This window comes from Lethenteron reissneri, chromosome 44 (assembly GCF_015708825.2).
Source record: "Lethenteron reissneri isolate LAM-NWPU_2019-01 chromosome 44, ASM1570882v1, whole genome shotgun sequence".
NCBI classification, from domain to species: domain Eukaryota; kingdom Metazoa; phylum Chordata; class Hyperoartia; order Petromyzontiformes; family Petromyzontidae; genus Lethenteron; species Lethenteron reissneri.
The window spans coordinates 1,456,124-1,475,654 of NC_083822.1; the positions used below are offsets into that span (position 1 = coordinate 1,456,124).

General features: G+C 44.3%; 1 protein-coding gene across 2 annotated transcripts in view; it reads right to left on the reverse strand.

Moving 5' to 3' along the window:
* C44H8orf33 (chromosome 44 C8orf33 homolog) overlaps window positions 1–19,265 on the reverse strand; it is a 33,654-nt gene extending 14,389 nt beyond the window's left edge. Inside the window, exons 1-4 of one of the 2 annotated variants that reach the window (XM_061569687.1) lie at window positions 18,927–19,265; window positions 11,158–11,286; window positions 9,769–10,053; window positions 8,673–8,748 (exon numbers count right to left, since the gene is read on the reverse strand). In XM_061569687.1, the coding sequence (XP_061425671.1) occupies window positions 8,673–8,748; window positions 9,769–10,053; window positions 11,158–11,286; window positions 18,927–19,250 (814 nt within the window). In that variant the 5' untranslated portion in view covers window positions 19,251–19,265. Of the gene's footprint in view, window positions 1–8,672; window positions 8,749–9,768; window positions 10,054–11,157; window positions 11,287–18,921 lie in introns of both variants that reach the window. The other variant, XM_061569688.1, reaches the window with a different exon arrangement.
* Window positions 19,266–19,531: the final 266 nt, after the last annotated feature.

Below are 19,531 nucleotides of genomic sequence, written 5' to 3' on the forward strand. Positions count from 1 at the left end.
TTGGTGTTTGAGCATCTTAACACCTCCTGTTTGATTGCCAGAAAGGGGAAAACCTATTCTTATTTTTCATCGTTGACAGTTTCATTAACCCAATTAGCCTAAACTTAACATTGGCAGAGTATTTACATACAATTTGCATAAACTATAATTGATCAACAATTTGATACAAGTACCACGAGAAGAATAATAATAATGTAGTTTCATTCATGAATCACTGCGTTGTTAAGCACCTAATATTTACACAATTAACAATTTATGAATTGCTGCATTGATATGCACCCATGATTTACACAACTGACAAATGATTTCGTACAATGCTGTCGCTGCTGCGTTGGCAGTGGCGAAACGGGGGGGGGGGGGGGGCAAAATTAATGAAGAAAAAAAACCTCAACGCATTCGTCAATAGCAAGGTGGGTATTGTGGAAAATAAGTATACAATAGGGTGACGTTTCGGGTATCGACCCTTGTGTACTAAGATGGGCCGTTGACGAATGTGCTGATATCTTTCGTAGGTACACACACAATGAGTCTTGTCTTGGGCCAACCGACAAAGATTCCTCCAATCTATGGTGAACAATAGCATGGAGGGCAGAAGTGCTGAGCCTAACATCAGCCTAATGGAAAACCGAGTCAACTTGTGGTACGTGATATCAAAAAACTATTTGCGCTGCACAAGTGAATTCCCATGCCACAACAAAAGTAATTACCAACCAAGGGGAATGCTGTCGAGATAAAAAAAAATACATTCTCGGTGAGTGTATCGGTAAAAAGAACATCGTAAAGTTTGTATCCCTGGCGTGAGTAGTAATGAGATGTGAAACTGTGTGACTCGTCAGGCTCAGCCGCAGGCAATAAATGACAAGTGGTTGTTTTACAATCACCGGCAGATATTTACGGTGATGCATGCTTAAAGTAACACTGCGTTAGAATGGATGCTTATATGATATGCCTATTGTGGGCTAGGATCATTTTCTATTCAATAATCAGCCAACTTTCGCTCGCATGGCTTATTAATGAACTGTCTAATGAGACTATGTCTAAATCAGCACGTCTAATACGTAACTCATATCTTTGTAATAAAAAAATATTGGAAGCAGAGTATCTGAAACTCAATACTACAAGGTATCAATACAAATCCGCTTCTTTCATGTGCACAATACGAGCAAGGCAGGACGCGAGTATAATTTAAAATGCCCGTGATGTTGCGAGCTCCGGTTAAATTACATTTCCCACGATGCGGTGCCAAAAAATAAAAACACACAGGCGAGGTATGATGCATATAGGTACTGACAGGGGCAAGGATACAGCACATGCGGAGAAACGGGTGTTTGTGAAAGCAAATTATTCTCCCACATCGTGAAGGCCCCTACAGAGCTCGCTCGTATATTAGCGTGTTACAGCCGATTATCGATTATGACACCGCACGATTTATCTGGCTGCTGTTTCCAAACTTATCCGGCGGTCCCCGAGCCGATCCGGCGAAACTGGCAAAAAGCGCTCCAAAGGCTGTAAACTAGTCCGGCGATTGGCACTTTGTGACAAAAACAGTAGACATGCTTGATTTCAGTGTCAAATTCTACACGGCCCTATTATAACCCCATGCAGTCTTCGAAATTGGAGTGGTAAGTACAGTACAGTGAATAGAGTAACTTTTAGCGGTAGGATTATTATTTCTGTCTACTTGTATGTTCATTTATTAAAATTTCACATAGCAAACAAATGTAAAACACGACCAAAAAACGTATGCACAACACCTAAAAACATAATTCTATCCAAGAAAGTGCAGAAAATAAGTTACTTTAAATAACGATATTTCGTGATTATCCGGCGTTTTTGAAAATCCAGTGTCCCCCCCCCCCCCCCCCCCCGCTGAATGGCATGCCTCTACTGATCGTGTCCGCGAGCACAAGTCAGATCTGAAACACGGCAGAACTGATTCTTCGGTCGTTGCCCATCATTGCTACAACTCGGTGGGCTCTCATGAAATTGTCTTTTCCGAGACCAAGGTTCTCTGCAAACCTCCTGGCTACCATCAAAGGTTTGTACACGAAGCCATACAAATATACAAACACAGACATAATTTCAACCGTGATGACGGTTACAAACTGAGTAATCATTGGAAAGATGTGATTAACCATGCAAAAAAGATTTAACTACACTTATTTGCCAAACTTATTTGACAGACAACTATTACAGGTTTACCATTTTTAGTGGTTTTCTCCTTGTCACAGGTTGAGTCACAAACCATACCTCTCCATAACAAAGGCTCACCCTCTTAAGCCTCACCTTACCATATTACTTGGCCCTTACCCCCCCCCCCCTTCTTCAACCATTATATAAACGGAGTGGTAGCTCCTGCAATCTCTCATTTACTTGATACAGCTGTCGTGGCTGTGACGGTTCCACCTGAATACGGAAGCTTGTGTTGCCTCCGAAACGTCGTGATTTTTATTTTATTTTACTTTTATTAATTTTAATGTTTTACCTACGTGACTTTACCGAAAAAACCTAAGAATATGCCTCTACTCCTCTTCTTTTTCACACAATGGCATGACTCTATTCTATGGTTTTTTCGGTAAAGTCACGTAGCTAAAAAATAATAAAAATGAAAACAACTAAATTAAATCACAAATTAAATAAATTAAATAAAAATATATATTAAAAGTTAGAACTAAATTAAATCACAACGTTTGGGAAGCAACACAAGCCTCCGTCTTCAGGTGGAACCGCCACAGCAAAATTACTGTATTGACTAAAAAGAGCTGTTTAGAGAACCGTGATTATATAGGGTAAGAGGGGGGGGAGGAGCCAAGGAGTTGGGGGGGGGGGGCAGGGGATTAGCCGATTAATAGTTATGATAAGGTTAAGTGTAAGAGAAGTGAAGTAGCCAGGGCATAATGCTATGGGAGGAGGGGGGGGTATTGGGGGAAACACTGTACGTCAAATTTCTAAGTGAAGGTAGTGTATAACGCTGGGAGTAAAATACTGGAAATATGGATAATACATGTAAACTATAAAGCAGCTAAAGTTTAACTTGGTTAATGACATTCTTCCAATGATTGCTCAATTTGAAACCATTCTCTCGGTTGATGTTATGTCTATGTTTGTATATCTGGATGACTTCATGGACAAATCTTTTGTAGTATCCAGAAGGCTTGCAGAGTACTTGGGTATCGGAGAAGACAATATCACGAGAACCCGCTATATTGTAACAATGATCAGCTACGGCAGAAGAATTGGTCCTACCGTGTTTCAAATCTGACTTGTGTGCGCGAATGCGGTCAGATATATGTCGTTTCGTTTCTCCGATATAAGTCACCACAAATGCAACTCAGTTTGTAGACACCAGGGGTACTCTTAAGTCAGGAATGACATCATTTACGGATGGGATTAGATCACGGATTTTGTGTACTATAGTGAATTGGACCTGGATCTTGTGTTTGTTTAGAATTTTGGAAATCTTTTTGGTAACGCCTGCTATGTATGGCAATGTGATGGTTTTGATCGGAGTCTCAGGAGATGGTCTCTCTACGGTAGGAGAAACAGCTTTGCGGATAGTGCGGTCCGAATATCCATTCATCTTAAGGGCCAGGTGTACATGTTCCAATTCACTGGCCAGATAGTGTTTGTCAGAGATGCAGTGGGCCCTATGGTGCAGTGTTTTGATGAGGGAATTCTTTTGTGCCAGATGGTGGTGGGAATCAGACTTCAGATAGGAATCTGTGTGGGTGGTCTTCCTGTAGACAGAATGTTCCAAAGAGCCATTGGGCCTTTTCTCAAACAGAACATCCAAGAATGGTAGCTTGCCATCGTTCTCCACTTCCATGGTGAATTTGATGGATGGGTGTATGGAGTTAATGTGGTCGAGAAATGGGTTCATGCTGGTAGGCCATGTGGCCAAATGACGAAAGTATCATCCACATATCTCTTCCACATGGAAGGACGCAGGGCGGAAGTCTGGATGGCATTTGTTTGAAATTTATCCATGGAAACATTGGCTATCACTGGTGACACGGGGGAACCCATAGGGGTACCCTAATTTTGTTTGTAGAAGGTACCATTCCAGGTGAAGTACGTGTTGGTGAGGCAGTGCCTAACCAACGCAGGGACATCAGAGTTCAGTCCATGTTGGACTAAGTCTTCAATTATTGTCATGGTGTCAGGCACTGGAACCTTGGTGAATAGAGAGACCACATCAAAACTGACGAGGACATCATCAGAGGACAGTGAAATGTCCTTGACTAGAGAGACCAAGTGAGTTAAATTAAGTACTGCTGACGTGGTCTTGCCAGTAAAGGGAAGCAGGGTATCCGATAGGAAACGGGCTAGTTTGTAGGTAGGTGAGTTGATCGTCGACACGATGGGCTGTAGTGGGGTACCTTCTTTATAGATCTTGGGAAGACCATAGAGTCTGGGCGGTCTAGCAGCCGAGGATTTTAGGGAGAGCCGTTTGACTTGTTCGATTAGGGAAGTCGAACTGGTAATGATCTTGTTGGTTTTAGTAGTTAGGCTGTTAGTCGGATCTCTATTGATTTTGGAGTAGCTGCCATCATTGAGTAGGTCCTGGATTTGGTTGTTGTATGTGGTTTTATCCATGATGACAGTGGCATTGCCCTTGTTGGCCGAGAGGATGACTATGTCATCCCTCTTTTTCAAATTTGCGAGTTCAGAGTGCTCGCTTTTGCTGATGTTGCTCATGGGTTTCTTAGCATTTTTGAGGATAGTGGCGATTTCAGCTCTAGCAACGTCTGTTTTAATGTGTCCTAAGCCTTTGAGGGCTACATCGACATGGGAGATTTTATCCTCCACTGCGATATGTTTAGGGGTAACTGCGAAATTCAGCCCTTTAGCTAGTACAGATTGTCAGAAATTGGGAAGTTACTCTGATTAATAACAATCTTGTTGACATCTAACTTTGTAATGTGTGGTTCTGGCTTCTTCTTTGAAAGGAGGTTGAATTTAGCGATCAGGTTAGCTTTAAATTTGGTTGACAATGAATTAGCAGAGGAGGCTGTCATGTTGTCAACACGGTCCCAATCGGAAGGGGACATTTTTTGTGTTAACATTAAATGTGATTGTAAGAGAATATTGTCTAGATTGTCGAGTTCAAATCGGAGCAATCTTATTCTCTCTGAGATTAGTGATAGGCTAGCTTTAAACAAAATCCGTTTAGCGTTCGGTGAAGACACAGCAGCAGATGGGAATGTGAAAGCGATGGGTATTACCTTATTGTTGCGGCATCTCTTGAGGAAGGTTAGCGTCTCGATAAGCTGTGACTTTTTGTCACGTTGTCTGTTAAAAGCTCTGACAAATAAGTGGAATTCCTCCCCGTAGAGGTTATTAATTCGAGATTTGAAGTTTTTGTGACTGCAAGGATCCATACTCTTTGTTTTTTTCTCTGACCAACACCACCAGGCTAGTGAATTGGAACATGTACACCTGGCCCTGAAGATGAATGGATATTCGGACCGCACTATCCGCAAATCTGTTTCTCCTACCGTGGAAAAACAACCTTCTGAGACTCCGATCAAAACCATCACGTTGCCATACATAGCAGGCGTTACCAAAAAGATTTCCAAAATTCTAAAAAAACACAAGATCCAGGTCCGATTCACTACAGTACACAAAATCCGTGATCTGATCCCATCCGTAAAGGATGTCATTCCTGACTTAGAGTACCCCTGGTGTCTACAAACTGAGTTGCATTTGTGGTGACTGTTATATCGGAGAAACGAAACGACATATATCTGACCGCATTCACGAACACAGAAAGTTAGATTTGAAACACGGTAGGACCAATTCTTCTGCCGTAGCTGATCATTGTTACAATATAGCGGGTTCTCATGATATTGTCTTCTCCGATACCCAAGTACTCTGCAAGCCTTCTGGATACTACAAAAGATTTGTCCATGAAGTCATCCAGATATACAAACATAGACATAACTTCAACCGAGAGGATGGTTTCAAATTGAGCAATCATTTGAAGGATGTCATTAACTAAGTTAAACTTTAGCTGCTTTATAGTTTACATGTATTATCCATATTTAGTCTTTTACTCCCAGCTTTATACACTACCATCACTTAGAAATTTGACGTACAGTGTTTCAAAAGTGCCCCAATACTCCCCCCCTCCCCCCATAGCATTATGGCCTGGCTACTTAACTTCTCTTATACTTACCCTCATCTGAACTATTAATCAGCTAATCCCCCCCCCCCGACTCCATGGCTCCTCCCCCCTCTTATCCTATATAATCACGGTTCTCTAAACAGCTCTCTTTATTTTATGAGACCTCCTTTGCCAGTAGCAAGATATAATATCTGGCACCAAAACTGACACCTTTATACAAGGGATCATGTTTGCAATAACCACAACACAAGCAGTCAAAATGCAAACAAAAAGAGACAACTCTGATAATGATATGCACTGTACTTGAAATTGATTGGGCCACACCCGAGACGGTTTTTCTTAGAGCAGAGTCTCCACTGGTGTTGGACCAGATGACGCCAAAAGGCGTACAACTCAAAAACAGCGCATTATCAGAGTATTGAGAGCTCGGGGTAAGCATATACATGATCTCATAATTATCTCATAATGTAAATGCTATGAAGAGTTGCCTATGTGTTAAACAGATGAATGTCATATTTTTGGTTCTTTCAGTAAAGTCACGTAGAAGGGAAACAATAAAATAATAACAATATAAAACAAGAATTTTATTGTATTATATTTTATAAAACAAGAATTTTATTGTTGTATATTTTTAATATTTTATTGTTTCCCTTCTATGTGACTTTACCGAAAGAACCAAGAATATGAATCCCTGCAGTCATGAACGCTTTAAATCAAAAGATGAATGTCAGTTTTATGAGGACCGGTGTTATGCTGCACCAGTGTACCGCCAATATGTCCAGGTGTCTCCTTTTTCCAAGATGCCCATGTTCCACTGTTTAATACAGCATCTTAAAATGTGGCTGCATTTCTAAGATTATTATAAACTACAAATTGTATTATCCGTAATAGAGGTTTTTGGGTTAGATCGCGTAAATATGTGTCGTTTAACCCGCCACCACAGCCAATTAGTAAGGGGTTTGTCACATAAACGAAACATGCCAAAATATTGGTCGTGAAAGCCGACGTGTTAAATCTACAAATTGCACTGTGACAGGAAGCGTCCGTGACCTGTCCGCTACCAGTCTGGGTTTCACTTGCGTGGGATTATTTTACGTCGCATCATTTCCATTCTGGGCACACGGGAGACAGGGCGAGAGAAACCCCATTCTCGTTACATTGTTGTGGGTTGTGGCGTGTCCATGACAAAAACTCGGCGCTAAAGCAAGGACACTCTGGGGACTGCGACGGGTTTCTCCAGTCCACGATGTTGTGAAGCAGACATTTCACTCCTTAATCTTTTGCAGTTTCTCTCCAGGGAGACTTACGGTCTGAGCCGCTTAAGCTACTGTGACAAAATATAGATGTGAAGTCACATGATGATTTTTTTTAAAACGCAGACCACCGCGCTGTATTTATAGCGTGCAGACCTAAAGAACAACACATCATACAGTATGCAAGCCAGAGCGCAGCATGTCATCCGCATTTGCGACAGGCACATCATCATTGCTCACCAAGAAAATGTCATCAAGGCTTGCCACTCAACAATCCCGATGCCAAACTCGTAGTTTCAATAAAATGTAATCTGGCTTGCCACTCAACGCTCCCTATGTCAAACTCATAGTTTCAATAAAATGCGGTGAAAGAAAAGCTAGGGATTTTTTGCCTGACACTGTAAATAAGTGAAAAAAACTTGTATTTTATTACTGAGCCATATAGCCCCTTCGTAGAAACGACCTGGCTATCACAAATGATAGCCCAACGAAGTGGCTTATCAAGTGAACATTTATAGTGGCCACATACTATAAGCGCGTGATGTTGATTCTAAATGTGGAGGGAAAAACCGGATGACCCAGAGAAAAATCCACGCGACCACGGAGAAAACACGTAAACGCCAAATATACAGGCGTCAGGGTCGGGATCGAACCCACGACCTTCTGTATACCAGGCGAGGTAGTTAACATCTCACCAATAGCACGTGTAATACAGTCCTGTTGTGGAAGCTCTGGGCAGTGGGCATAGTAGGCGTGCACAAATAATGAAACTCATTTGGCAAAGTCATGGAGGACCGTGAGTTACAAAGGCAAAAGTCCATCTCTCAAAATGTGCATCAACCTATGGGCCTTCCTTCCAAACCAATGTTTAACAGCAGGCAAAAACTACTAAAGGATTTTTACTTTTTGGCTACGCTGGGTGGTGGAGGGTGTTATGATTTTAAAAAATGATAGCCAGTTGATTACAACTTCATTCCATGCACGCAACACGACCCGGCATGGGGAATGCCATGGACAGCCAAAGCCAGATCACATGCCATCCTCGAGCTGGCTCGTTTATCGCTTATGCCCTTTCCATCCATATCCATCAATTAATTTTTGCTAAAGTGTTGTGGAATATTTGCTTATCTGTTGTAACAAATGTACCTCGCAGCTCCGATTATCACGGTTGGCTATGTATTGTGCAAAGGAAGTTCAACATATACATACGCGAACGATTGCCTGGCAGTGGTACGTCGGTGCAGGGTTTTGGCGGTGCTCGTATTGGCCGACCGAGGTGTGTGCGAGTAAACCTTGTTTGGGCGAGGCCTTGCGCGTGTGCAGGCCCAGCTGCAGCTGCTCTCGGCACCAATCGAGCTCCAACTCAAACTGCTCGGCCAGAGACCAGAAAAGAAAAAAAACCCACACAGCCACCAGGCTTAGCAGCAAGCCATACACTAGTCACTGTCCACAGTGACTTTGACCAGGCCTAACAGCTACCCACCAGCCACACTGGCTGTCCACAGTGAGTTGGACCAGGCCTAACAGCTACCCGCCAGTCACACTGGCTGTCAAGTGACTTGGACCAGGCCTAACAGACTGCTGTGTGGCTATGGGAGTTTTGACATGATAGCTGTGAAATATAAATATCATTCTCAAAGACTCTGAAAAAAAATACACAATAGTTTCTGACGGGTCTGTGTGGATTTTTGGAGTGTCATCCCTGCAATTGCATGTATTTTCTGCAGGTACTCCAGCATACTCTCATATTTAAAGCTCTCATTAAAAATACATTTTCTGAACAACTTAATGCAGAGGACGCTCCTGAAAAAGTTTTGCAACTCGGCAAGAATTTCCTAGAAATAAAAGGGCGTTTGGTATTATTTCATAAGTTGTTTGCTTTGACGTATATCTTCTACCCAAATAAGCTATTATACATATTTTTACACCCTGGTGTCACCAAAATCCTTACTGGAAGCAGAACCAGGATACTATGTACACCGTGTACAGCTTACCTGTTCTAAATGTATACTGAAACAGAAAAAATAACCATAGGCCATTGTGTCGGCGTTATGGTCCAAATTTTCCAAGTTCTAAAAATGACCCACAAATTACTGAACTGGGCTAACACATTGCCAATCGTTGCCCCCCCTACTGGCAGACGAATGCCCACTTGCATATTTGGGTGCTGAGTCACCTTTTGTGGCACAGAGACAGCTGCCACGGGGTGGGGGGAGGTTACGCTTCGAATGTTTGAGATGAGATGTGATGCAGGCGATTTCAGTTGCCCGAGGCATTAAAGTGCCATATACATTCAAAAGATTACGACTAAATCTCAAGTGTAAACACGAGGTACGCATTCATGTTAAGAGATGCCAGGAATCGTAGACAGGTTGAGAAGTCTCCTGCCTGGGATGACGGAGGTTGCTGCACTGGCACACGTTCCATCTTGGCGATGGGAAGGGCAGGCGAGCTGCCGCTGTGGCCGCCCGCATCCTTCCCGTCCGCGTTCTCAGCGGCCGCTGGAGCGCTTCCCTTGGTGGCCTGTTTCTGCTTCTTCCGCTGCCTCTTCAGCTGCGACTTGGTGAGCCCACTTGCGCCATCAACATCGCTCGGTCTCACATCCTCCTCCGGCCCCACTGCCGGAGCCTCCCTTCCTTCTTCTCCTCCTCCTCCTCCGATTACCACGGTTGACTATGTACGGTGCGAAAGAAGTTCAACAAATAGTGCACATACAGAGCACCCGACGCCTGTACACCAGCTGAGTTCATCGCTCAATATCCTCAGTGGACATCCTCTCGTAGGTCAAGCACCAGCTGCTGCTGTGTGGGTAGAGAGTCCCGGGTTCCTCAGGACCCCCCCAGACATACAAACAAATAGGCGCTCAGATACCGTTCAACTTACTTTTGCATCAGCAATCACGGAAACTTGTAAATCAAACATACACCAACACATTCTGCTTGCTAGGCAATTTAATATTTTAACAGCTGGCCGCGGTGTCCATTCCCAGACCAGTAAGTGTAGTAATTAATTAATTAATGGCCTTAAATAATTCATGCCAAGGTGACGCTGTGGTGAGCGTGCTCGACTCACAAGGTCACCGATTAACGTCCCAGTCGCTGGTCCACTCGGCATACCATCCCCGTGGAGTCGACAAAATGTCATTCGCATCGGTGGCCTCGGGGTCGCCCCCGACAGATAGAGCCCCGTCCCAATGTTCATTTGGACAAAATACGTTTAAATTACCACGCGTCGCCTAACGTTCATTCTCTATGGCAGCGGCACGGAGTTCTTCCGTGACACAGACGTAGATCCGTGGTGGAGAGAGTGGGGCGGGGGGTACTTGCCGAGTGACAACAAAGTACACGGAGTCCACGCTTGCTGAATGAAAGCGGTGAGCGGCAAATGATACCAATGCTCCGGTCGGCGACAGCGTTCAACTCGCCGTGTTTAAGAGTCACGTGAAAATTTTTTTACAATTATTTGTTGCACCATTATTGTTTCCATCGTACTAGTACGCTGTAACTTTGTGTTTATTACCAAAAGAGCAAACCATCAGTCAATTATTTAATCCAAGTCAAAATACCAATCCATTATTAATTACAATCCCAAGGACCCGCGGGTGACACGTGCCAAAGAGCCTGCACCCTTTCCAGATGGAAATGCGCACCGCTCGGAACAACTCTCATTGGGTGCGCACAAAATATAATGCACCGGCGTTTTATGTGTCCAGACTTTGGGCCCACGGTCACGATCCACGTGGGGGTGTGTGTGGGTGAGGAGCCGTCGTGGCGATACCTCCGCTGCCCGCCCTGGCACCGAGGGCTCCGCCGCGGTGGCTTTGCTGGAAGTTGCTGGCTGTGTGGGGTCAGTCTGGGCTGACATGCTTCTCTCTCTCTCTCCAGCCGCACAGATGCTCTCTCCTACCTGGTGAAGACAAAACATTATCGTTGCGGTGAGTTCTGAAGACATTTTCACATCCGACACACACAACTCAATAAAAATCAACGGCCAATTGGCGAGAGGCAAATGTTCTAAGGATGAAACACAATTGTTAAAAAGTTCACTTTGACCATGATATAACTTGGGCTGTAGCAAATGTCTCTAAATCATGACAGTTTAAATAAAGACGATGGCAGAAAGCCCCGCATATTTCTGAGTTTAATAAATCAAGTGGAACCTTGCAAGCAGCAGTACTTGGTATAAAGTCAACGATAGTAGAGGTGGCCATGTGACTCAGAGGTCACCACGTGCAAAATGATAGTCAGGTGCTGCAATTTCCACATCAGGGCTCTACGACCAATTCGACCACGATTAAGTTGTGACATAAGTCAGCACAGTGGCATGTAGCATCGTATCAACAAGGCTCGATTATTGCAACTCGCTACTCGACGGGACGTCTGGATAAAATCATGACCAAGCTGCAGCGTTTACAAAACTGTTTGGCACGTGTCGTGACGGGTAATGCAAAATCTGACCATGTCCGTCCAGTGCTCGCTGAGCTGCAATGGCTTCCGGTTGCTGAACGAATACATTCTAAGGTCGCACTCATTACACGCAAAATGCTTTCCACAAATCAACCACAACACCTTGCTGATCTCGTCAAGGAGCATAAACCATCACGGGAACTCCGGTCATCCTCGCAGCGGCTTTTGGCTTAGCCATCAAACAAAGAGGGTGGTCACCGCATCACACCCTTTCAGATGCGCTTCTGCAGCCGTCTGGAACGCTCTGTCTTCCGATATTAGGAAGCCACTGGAGCTATGCACTTTTACAGCGACATTGAATACTATTTTTTTTATAACTGCTGTTTGTGTTAAGTTTGTTGTCCTTCCCCCGCACCTCCAATTATAGCACGGTTGACTACGTACGGTACAAAATAACTTCAATATACATACTGTATATACAAAGGGCTGATCTGGTACAGCTGAGGTCTTGGTTCTAAATCCAGCCAGCGGCCTGTAAATAAACCACATTTATTCAAAAATGACTGCAAAAACAAGAGTCCCAATGAATTTGATTGGCTGCTTCCTTAATTCCTGCTTTGAAGGATGGGTTAAAATGCATTGGTTTGACTTCTTGGAAAAGTAGCCGTTAACTTTTAGGAGGCCGGGGGTACCTCTGTGCCAGTCAGTTAATTGCTTGGAGGGTTTTTTGTTCGCCAAGAGCCAAAAAAACATGAATTGATTAAAACTGATAAAGATGGTTGCAGCTCCTGTGGGTATTATTCACAGTCTAGATACACAGTATTACAGTCGATCATCTATTATCCAGATAATCACATCATTATTTAAAGTATCTTGTTTTTGCACATTCTTGTATGACATCATGTTTTTAGGTGTTGTATACATGTTTTTTTTAAGTGTTTTAAATTTATTTGCGATATGAAATTTCCATGAATAAACATATAAAGACAAAAATAAATATCCTGTAAAAAAAGTTACTTTATTTAACCATACCGTACTTACCAATCCAATCTCGATAAATCTGCCTCAGGTGATGTATATAGTCCAGTATTTTCATTGTTTGTTGTACGTAGTGTATAATGTACGACTGTATATGTAATATTTAACACTGAAATCAAGCATAGCTACTTTTCTTTTCGCCACACGTATGGTGACTATCGCCGGCCTGCGTTACAGCCTTTGGAGCGGTTTTGCCGGATCGGCCCGAGACCACCGGATAATGTTGGAAGCTGGACAAGCGATGATGAACTGTACAGTATATTGTACTGTATAGACAATAGCAACACTGGCTTCAACACAGCACTACTACACGTGTTTTTTTCTGTAGCTCCAATGAACTACACACGCAGCTGAATCTCTATCGAGTTCGGAATGGAGGTAGGAGCCTCCAGCAGGCTACCAAAACCCAGGGCCGGATTGAGGTTCTTGCCGGCCTCAGGCACTTCTTCGTTGCTAACTCTCTACACTTGGTAGTGCTGCTACCCCATGTCACTACTACCGCCGCTGTCACTCACTCATCTCACGTCGTACTTCGTCCAGCCGCTGGACAGATGTCATCATTGACACGTCCATTACACTGGTCAACACACTTTTTCTGGCATAAGGTATTCCAACGGTTTTAAGGTAATTTTGGGGTGCTGATTCCTAATCTGGCATCAGTTTTTGTCTATCACATCAGGTTTTTGATATGTCAAATATTGCATTTTCAATAAAAACAGCTAATTTATGCTCATATACGAATAGCTAAACAGACATCCATACAAGAATAAGATAATATACAATATACAATAATAATGAAACAAACATTTAATGAGCCGTAGCACAAAGTTGTGAGAGAGACTGCATATCAATGTGAGTGAATGCATATTACCATGTAAGAATTTAATTGTGAAGATAAGAAAAATATGTACAAAAAGTTCATTCATAATAGTGATGTTACATCTGCATAAACGACCTCTTCTTTGACGATCTCCATTTGTACAGCTTGTGGAATGTCTCTCATTAAGGACCAGCAGTAATCTGCCATCATGTTTGAGTCCCATCGGCCTTGGTAACGTGGTAACGTTCTTCCATAACTTTAATGTCTTGATGAAAGCGTTCACCTTGCTCTTCGCTCACGTGACCCATGTTCTCTGGAAACTGGGCCAAGTGACTATGTAAGTAGTGAACCTTGATGCTCATTATACATCCAAGTGCTTGGAAACTCAAGAGCAGCTCCTCCACAATCTCTCGATAGTTAAATTTCGATTTAAAGCTTTCGTGACTGCAGGGATTCATCTTCTTGGTTCTTTCGGTAAAGTCACGTAGAAGGGAAGTAATAAAATAATAAAAATAAAACATAATAAAACAATTCTCACGACGTTTCGGCCACAACGCAAGCAGCCGTCCTCAGATGAAAACCAGGTCCGTCGAGGCGACAGAGTCTGAATGAAACAGCACACGGGCTTGGAGCATATATATAAGCTGGGCGCATTGACAAAGGAATTTGCATATCAACAGGAATTTAGCATATTTATGGGAAATGCAGGAATGTAATTAGTACTGCATATGCATGTGCATTATGCAGGATTAACAGCATCAAAGGGAGCTGCAGTTACTGCTGCTGCAGTAGTTGCTGCTGCTGCTGCAGTTTCTGCTGCTGCTGCAGTTGCTGCTGCTGCTGCAGTTGCTGCTGCTACTGCACTTGCTGCTGCTACTGCACTTGCTGCTGCTGCTGCACTTGCTGCTGCTGCTGCACTTGCTGCTGCTGCACTTGCTGCTGCTGTTGCACTTGCTGCTGCTGCTGCAGTTGCTGCCTTATCCATTTTAATATAACACTATGTATTATTCTACCCACCCTAATGTGTATCATACTGCTATATGTTTACTGTACAATTACGACACCATACATTACTCTGCACACTGCACCATGCCAGTGAGTGGAACGCGGTCTGAAAGTCACCGTTAACGTGAACACAATCAGTTAAGATCCGAAATGGTTTATTACGTCCTTCCAATGATTGCTAAGCCAGAATCCATCTTCTCGGTTGAAATTGTCTCTGTGTTTGTATATGTGGATCGCCTCATGAACGAATCTCTCATGATAGCCAGATGGCTTGCAGAGAACCTCTGTCTTGGAGAAGTCAATGTCATGTGAGCCCACTGAATTGTAACAGTGATCTGCCACGGCTGAGGTGTTTGTCCTACCGTGTTTCAGGTCTGCCTTATGTTCACGGATGCGGTCCGAGACATGTCGTTTGGTTTCTCCAATGTAGCTGCTACCACAGAGGCAACTTAGTTTGTAGACGCCAGGGTACTGTATGTCTGGAACCACATCTTTTACAGACGGGACCAGATCACGGATTTTATGTACTGTGTTGAATCGGACCTGGATCTTGTGTTTAATCAGGATTTTGGAGATCTTTTTTGTGACCCCAGCAATGTAGGGTAAGGTGATGGTCTTGAAATCCGCAAAGCCATCACTCCAACCATCAAGAAGGATCCTGTTGAGGAGCCTTTCAAGACCATCACCTTACCCTACATTGCTGGGGTCACAAAAAAGATCTCCAAAATCCTGATTAAACACAAGATCCAGGTCCGATTCAACACAGTACATAAAATCCGTGATCTGGTCCCGTCTGTAAAAGATGTGGTTCCAGACATACAGTACCCTGGCGTCTACAAACTAAGTTGCCTCTGTGGTAGCAGCTACATTGGAGAAACCAAACGACATGTCTCGGACCGCATCCGTGAACATAAGGCAGACCTGAAACACGGTAGGACAAACACCTCAGCCGTGGCAGATCACTGTTACAATTCAGTGGGCTCACATGACATTGACTTCTCCAAGACAGAGGTTCTCTGCAAGCCATCTGGCTATCATGAGAGATTCGTTCATGAGGCGATCCACATATACAAACACAGAGACAATTTCAACCGAGAAGATGGATTCTGGCTTAGCAATCATTGGAAGGACGTAATAAACCATTTCGGATCTTAACTGATTGTGTTCACGTTAACGGTGACTTTCAGACCGCGTTCCACTCACTGGCATGGTGCAGTGTGCAGAGTAATGTATGGTGTCGTAATTGTACAGTAAACATATAGCAGTATGATACACATTAGGGTGGGTAGAATAATACATAGTGTTATATTAAAATGGATAAGGCAGCAACTGCAGCAGCAGCAGCAAGTGCAACAGCAGCAGCAAGTGCAGCAGCAGCAGCAAGTGCAGCAGCAGCAGCAAGTGCAGCAGCAGCAGCAAGTGCAGTAGCAGCAGCAACTGCAGCAGCAGCAGCAACTGCAGCAGCAGCAGAAACTGCAGCAGCAGCAGCAACTACTGCAGCAGCAGTAACTGCAGCTCCCTTTGATGCTGTTAATCCTGCATAATGCACATGCATATGCAGTACTAATTACATTCCTGCATTTCCCATAAATATGCTAAATTCCTGTTGATATGCAAATTCCTTTGTCAATGCGCCCAGCTTATATATATGCTCCAAGCCCGTGTGCTGTTTCATTCAGACTCTGTCGCCTCGACGGACCTGGTTTTCACCTGAGGACGGCTGCTTGCGTTGTGGCCGAAACGTCGTGAGAATTGTTTTATTATGTTTTATTTTTATTATTTTATTACTTCCCTTCTACGTGACTTTACCTCTCGATAGTTGTCCGCTTTCCTGTTCCCAAGGAAATTCCGCACCACATCAGAGAATGCATTCCAAGCTCTAGCCTCTGCCGCAGTCATTGTTGTAACAAAGTGTGGATCCCTGATGAGTGTTCTTTTTTGAGGGCCATCAAATATTCCTGCCTTTTTCTTCTCGGCACTGAGACTTGAAAAGGTTGAACATATATAGCTGAAGCAGTCTCCAGTGTGATCAAGAGCTTTGACGAATTGCTTCATTAACCCAAGTTTTATGTGCAGTGGGGGAAATACAATTGTATTCCTATCAACCAGAGGCTCATTCTTGATGTTCTTGTCACCAGGCGTCAAACTGATTCTTGGTGGCCAGTTCTTTTTAACCCAGTGTTCTAATGTAACCCTACTGTCCCAGTAGCACAGGAAACAATGGTATTTGGTGTGACCTCCTTTCTGACCCAGCAGAAAATTAACCATTTTCAAATCAACACAAATTATCCATCCATGAACATAGTATTCCAATCTATCCAGAACAATCTTGATGTTGGCATACTCTTCATTCATTTTACAGAGTGTCCTATTGGGATTGAACCATATATATTTCTGTTGTGAAGTAACACATTTGAAACTCCTTTTACTACTGTCAATAAAAAGTCTCCATTCACTTGAATCATATGCGGGCAGTCCCATATTGAGAAGAAGCCCTTCAACATCATTACAATAAACAAGTTGACCATCTGAATGGAAGTACTTTCGCAGTGCTGCTTCTCTAGGTCTGAGTAGTCCTTTCTCTTGCAGTCTGGAAGCCAAAAATTCAGCAGACTGCTTTGGAAAATACAAATCTCTTACAAGATCATTCAATTCAGGCTGACTAAACAGAGAAATTTTATCACAATCTGCATCAGATGGTGTATATTCGATCTGATCATCATCATCATCTGTAGAAGCAGGTAAACTGAGGGATTCAACATCAATCTCTGGTAGCTCAGTAAATACAGGCACAGGTATTTCCTCACAGTGCTCAACTGGTCGTCTGGCAGATGGGATATCTGGGTATTGTAAGTGTTGTTTGTTTTTCTTATTGAAACATTTTACATTGACAAGGCAGAAGTAGCAGTTATCCAAATGGTTAGTAAGTTCTCTCCAAACCATTAGCACACCAAACTTCAGTTTAGCATTCTTTCCTTTAGACCATGATCACAAAGTTTCAACACAGGTTTTACACACTTTGTGAGGAGCCCAATTTTTGTCTTGGTCTCCAAGTCGTACTTTAAAGTAGGCAAGATAAACCTTCTTGACAAAGGTATTGATGTTTCGCCTTTGATCCTGCAAAGTGAAGCTGCCACAGATGTAGCAGAAGAAATCTGGGTCATTACTGCATTTCCTTCTTTCGGATGTTGTAGCCATTGTTAGATTACGCCCTGCAGAAGAAAAATATTAAATAAATGTGGATATCTACATAAAATTATATTATAAACGCACTATCCTAAAAATACAGCACCATATTTTAACACTAAAGCAGTCACTGACTCGCAACAACATGCAATCATAAGTGACAGAGTTCATTTCGGGAAAAATCAATAAAAATGGGGTATGCCGATAGCATAAAAATAAGATGTGATAGAGCAAATCTGAGATCAGATTTGGAATCAGCACCCTAAAATTAGTCTAAAATAGAGCCGTCGATTTGTCATTTCTCCTGCACGGTACCCATGCCGTTCTTCTTGCCACCCGTCTGAGAGCTGTCGTCCCGGCCAGACTGATGGCACCAGACATCAAACCCGGCCACGACTATAACAAAGATCCCCCCCCCCCGGCCCCTACCTAGTGTAGCCTTAACACAGGCTGGGTGGTGGCGGGTTTCACGACACATTTATAGTTACGCGATCTAACCAGCCCAAATAAACCTGTTACAGATGATATTGGTGCTGTTAGCAGCAAGTAGCGCCTGCCAAGGCCGGCACTGTGGCAGACACACGACTGGGTGGGGGCAGCACCACGCCTGGCCGCCTTTGTCTCCCCAGTTGTGATGGGGTTTTTTGCACACCAGGTACTCATTTGAGGCTGAGTCGACCTAGGGGACGCTCGGCCAAACAGATGACAAACCCGAACCCCGCCTCCTGAGTTCGATTCCCGCTCACGGCCAACACCGATGACGATTATCCTGGGCCTCCTCCCCCTAGGTCGACTCAGCCTCAAAAGTGCATCGCGGTGCGGGGTGCAGTAAACATCGCCACTCGGGGGAGACAAAGGCGGCCGGGCGCGTGGGGCTGGGCCACGGCGGCGCTGCTCCTCGCCACTCGCAGCGACTTTCCCCACAGTCGGTCAGAGGCTACCCGGGGGCATCTTTGTCTGTGTACTGTACAGAGCCACGCCGAGTTAATCATCGTAACAATCATCGTAACAATCATCACGGGGCGCCTGGCACCGCTCGAGTCTCAGCTCGAGGAGAAGTTGGAGACGGTGAATATGAACGCTCGCCTCGCCTGAGAGAAGACGTCTCCTGCTTCTTCATCCACCTCTTGCACCACGGCCTCCACCTCTTGCACCACGGCCTCCTCCTCCTCTTGCTCTTCTGCCCGCGTCTCTCTCTCTCTCGGCGGGCCGCACTCGGCACGGCGGGAGCCGCGGGGGAGGAGGCGGCGGCGGCGGCGGCCACCGGCACTGCGACTGGGGGATGCCAACTCAGAGGGAGTTTCCCCCTCCCTCCTCTCGCTGCTCGTGAACCCTTCAGTCGGCCTCGACGGCTCCTCACCACCTCGAGACGCTGCCGACGACGACGATGATGATGATGAGGAGGATATTGACATTATTGTACTCGCACAACAAACTCGCGCGAGGCGCAGTGAGGCGAGCGGGGCTCGTTTAGCGGGGAGCAGCAGAGGTTGTTTGGTTGGGTGAGATCGCGTGCTTCTTCACCTGAGGACGGCTGCTTGCGTTGTGGCCGAAACTTCGTGAGAATTATTTATTATGTTTTATTTTTATTATTTTATTACTTCCCTTCTACGTGACTTTACCGAAAGAACCAAGAAGACGTTGTGTCGTCGTTAAACTCACCGCCACCCGACTCGGCCCATCAGTCAGGGGTTTG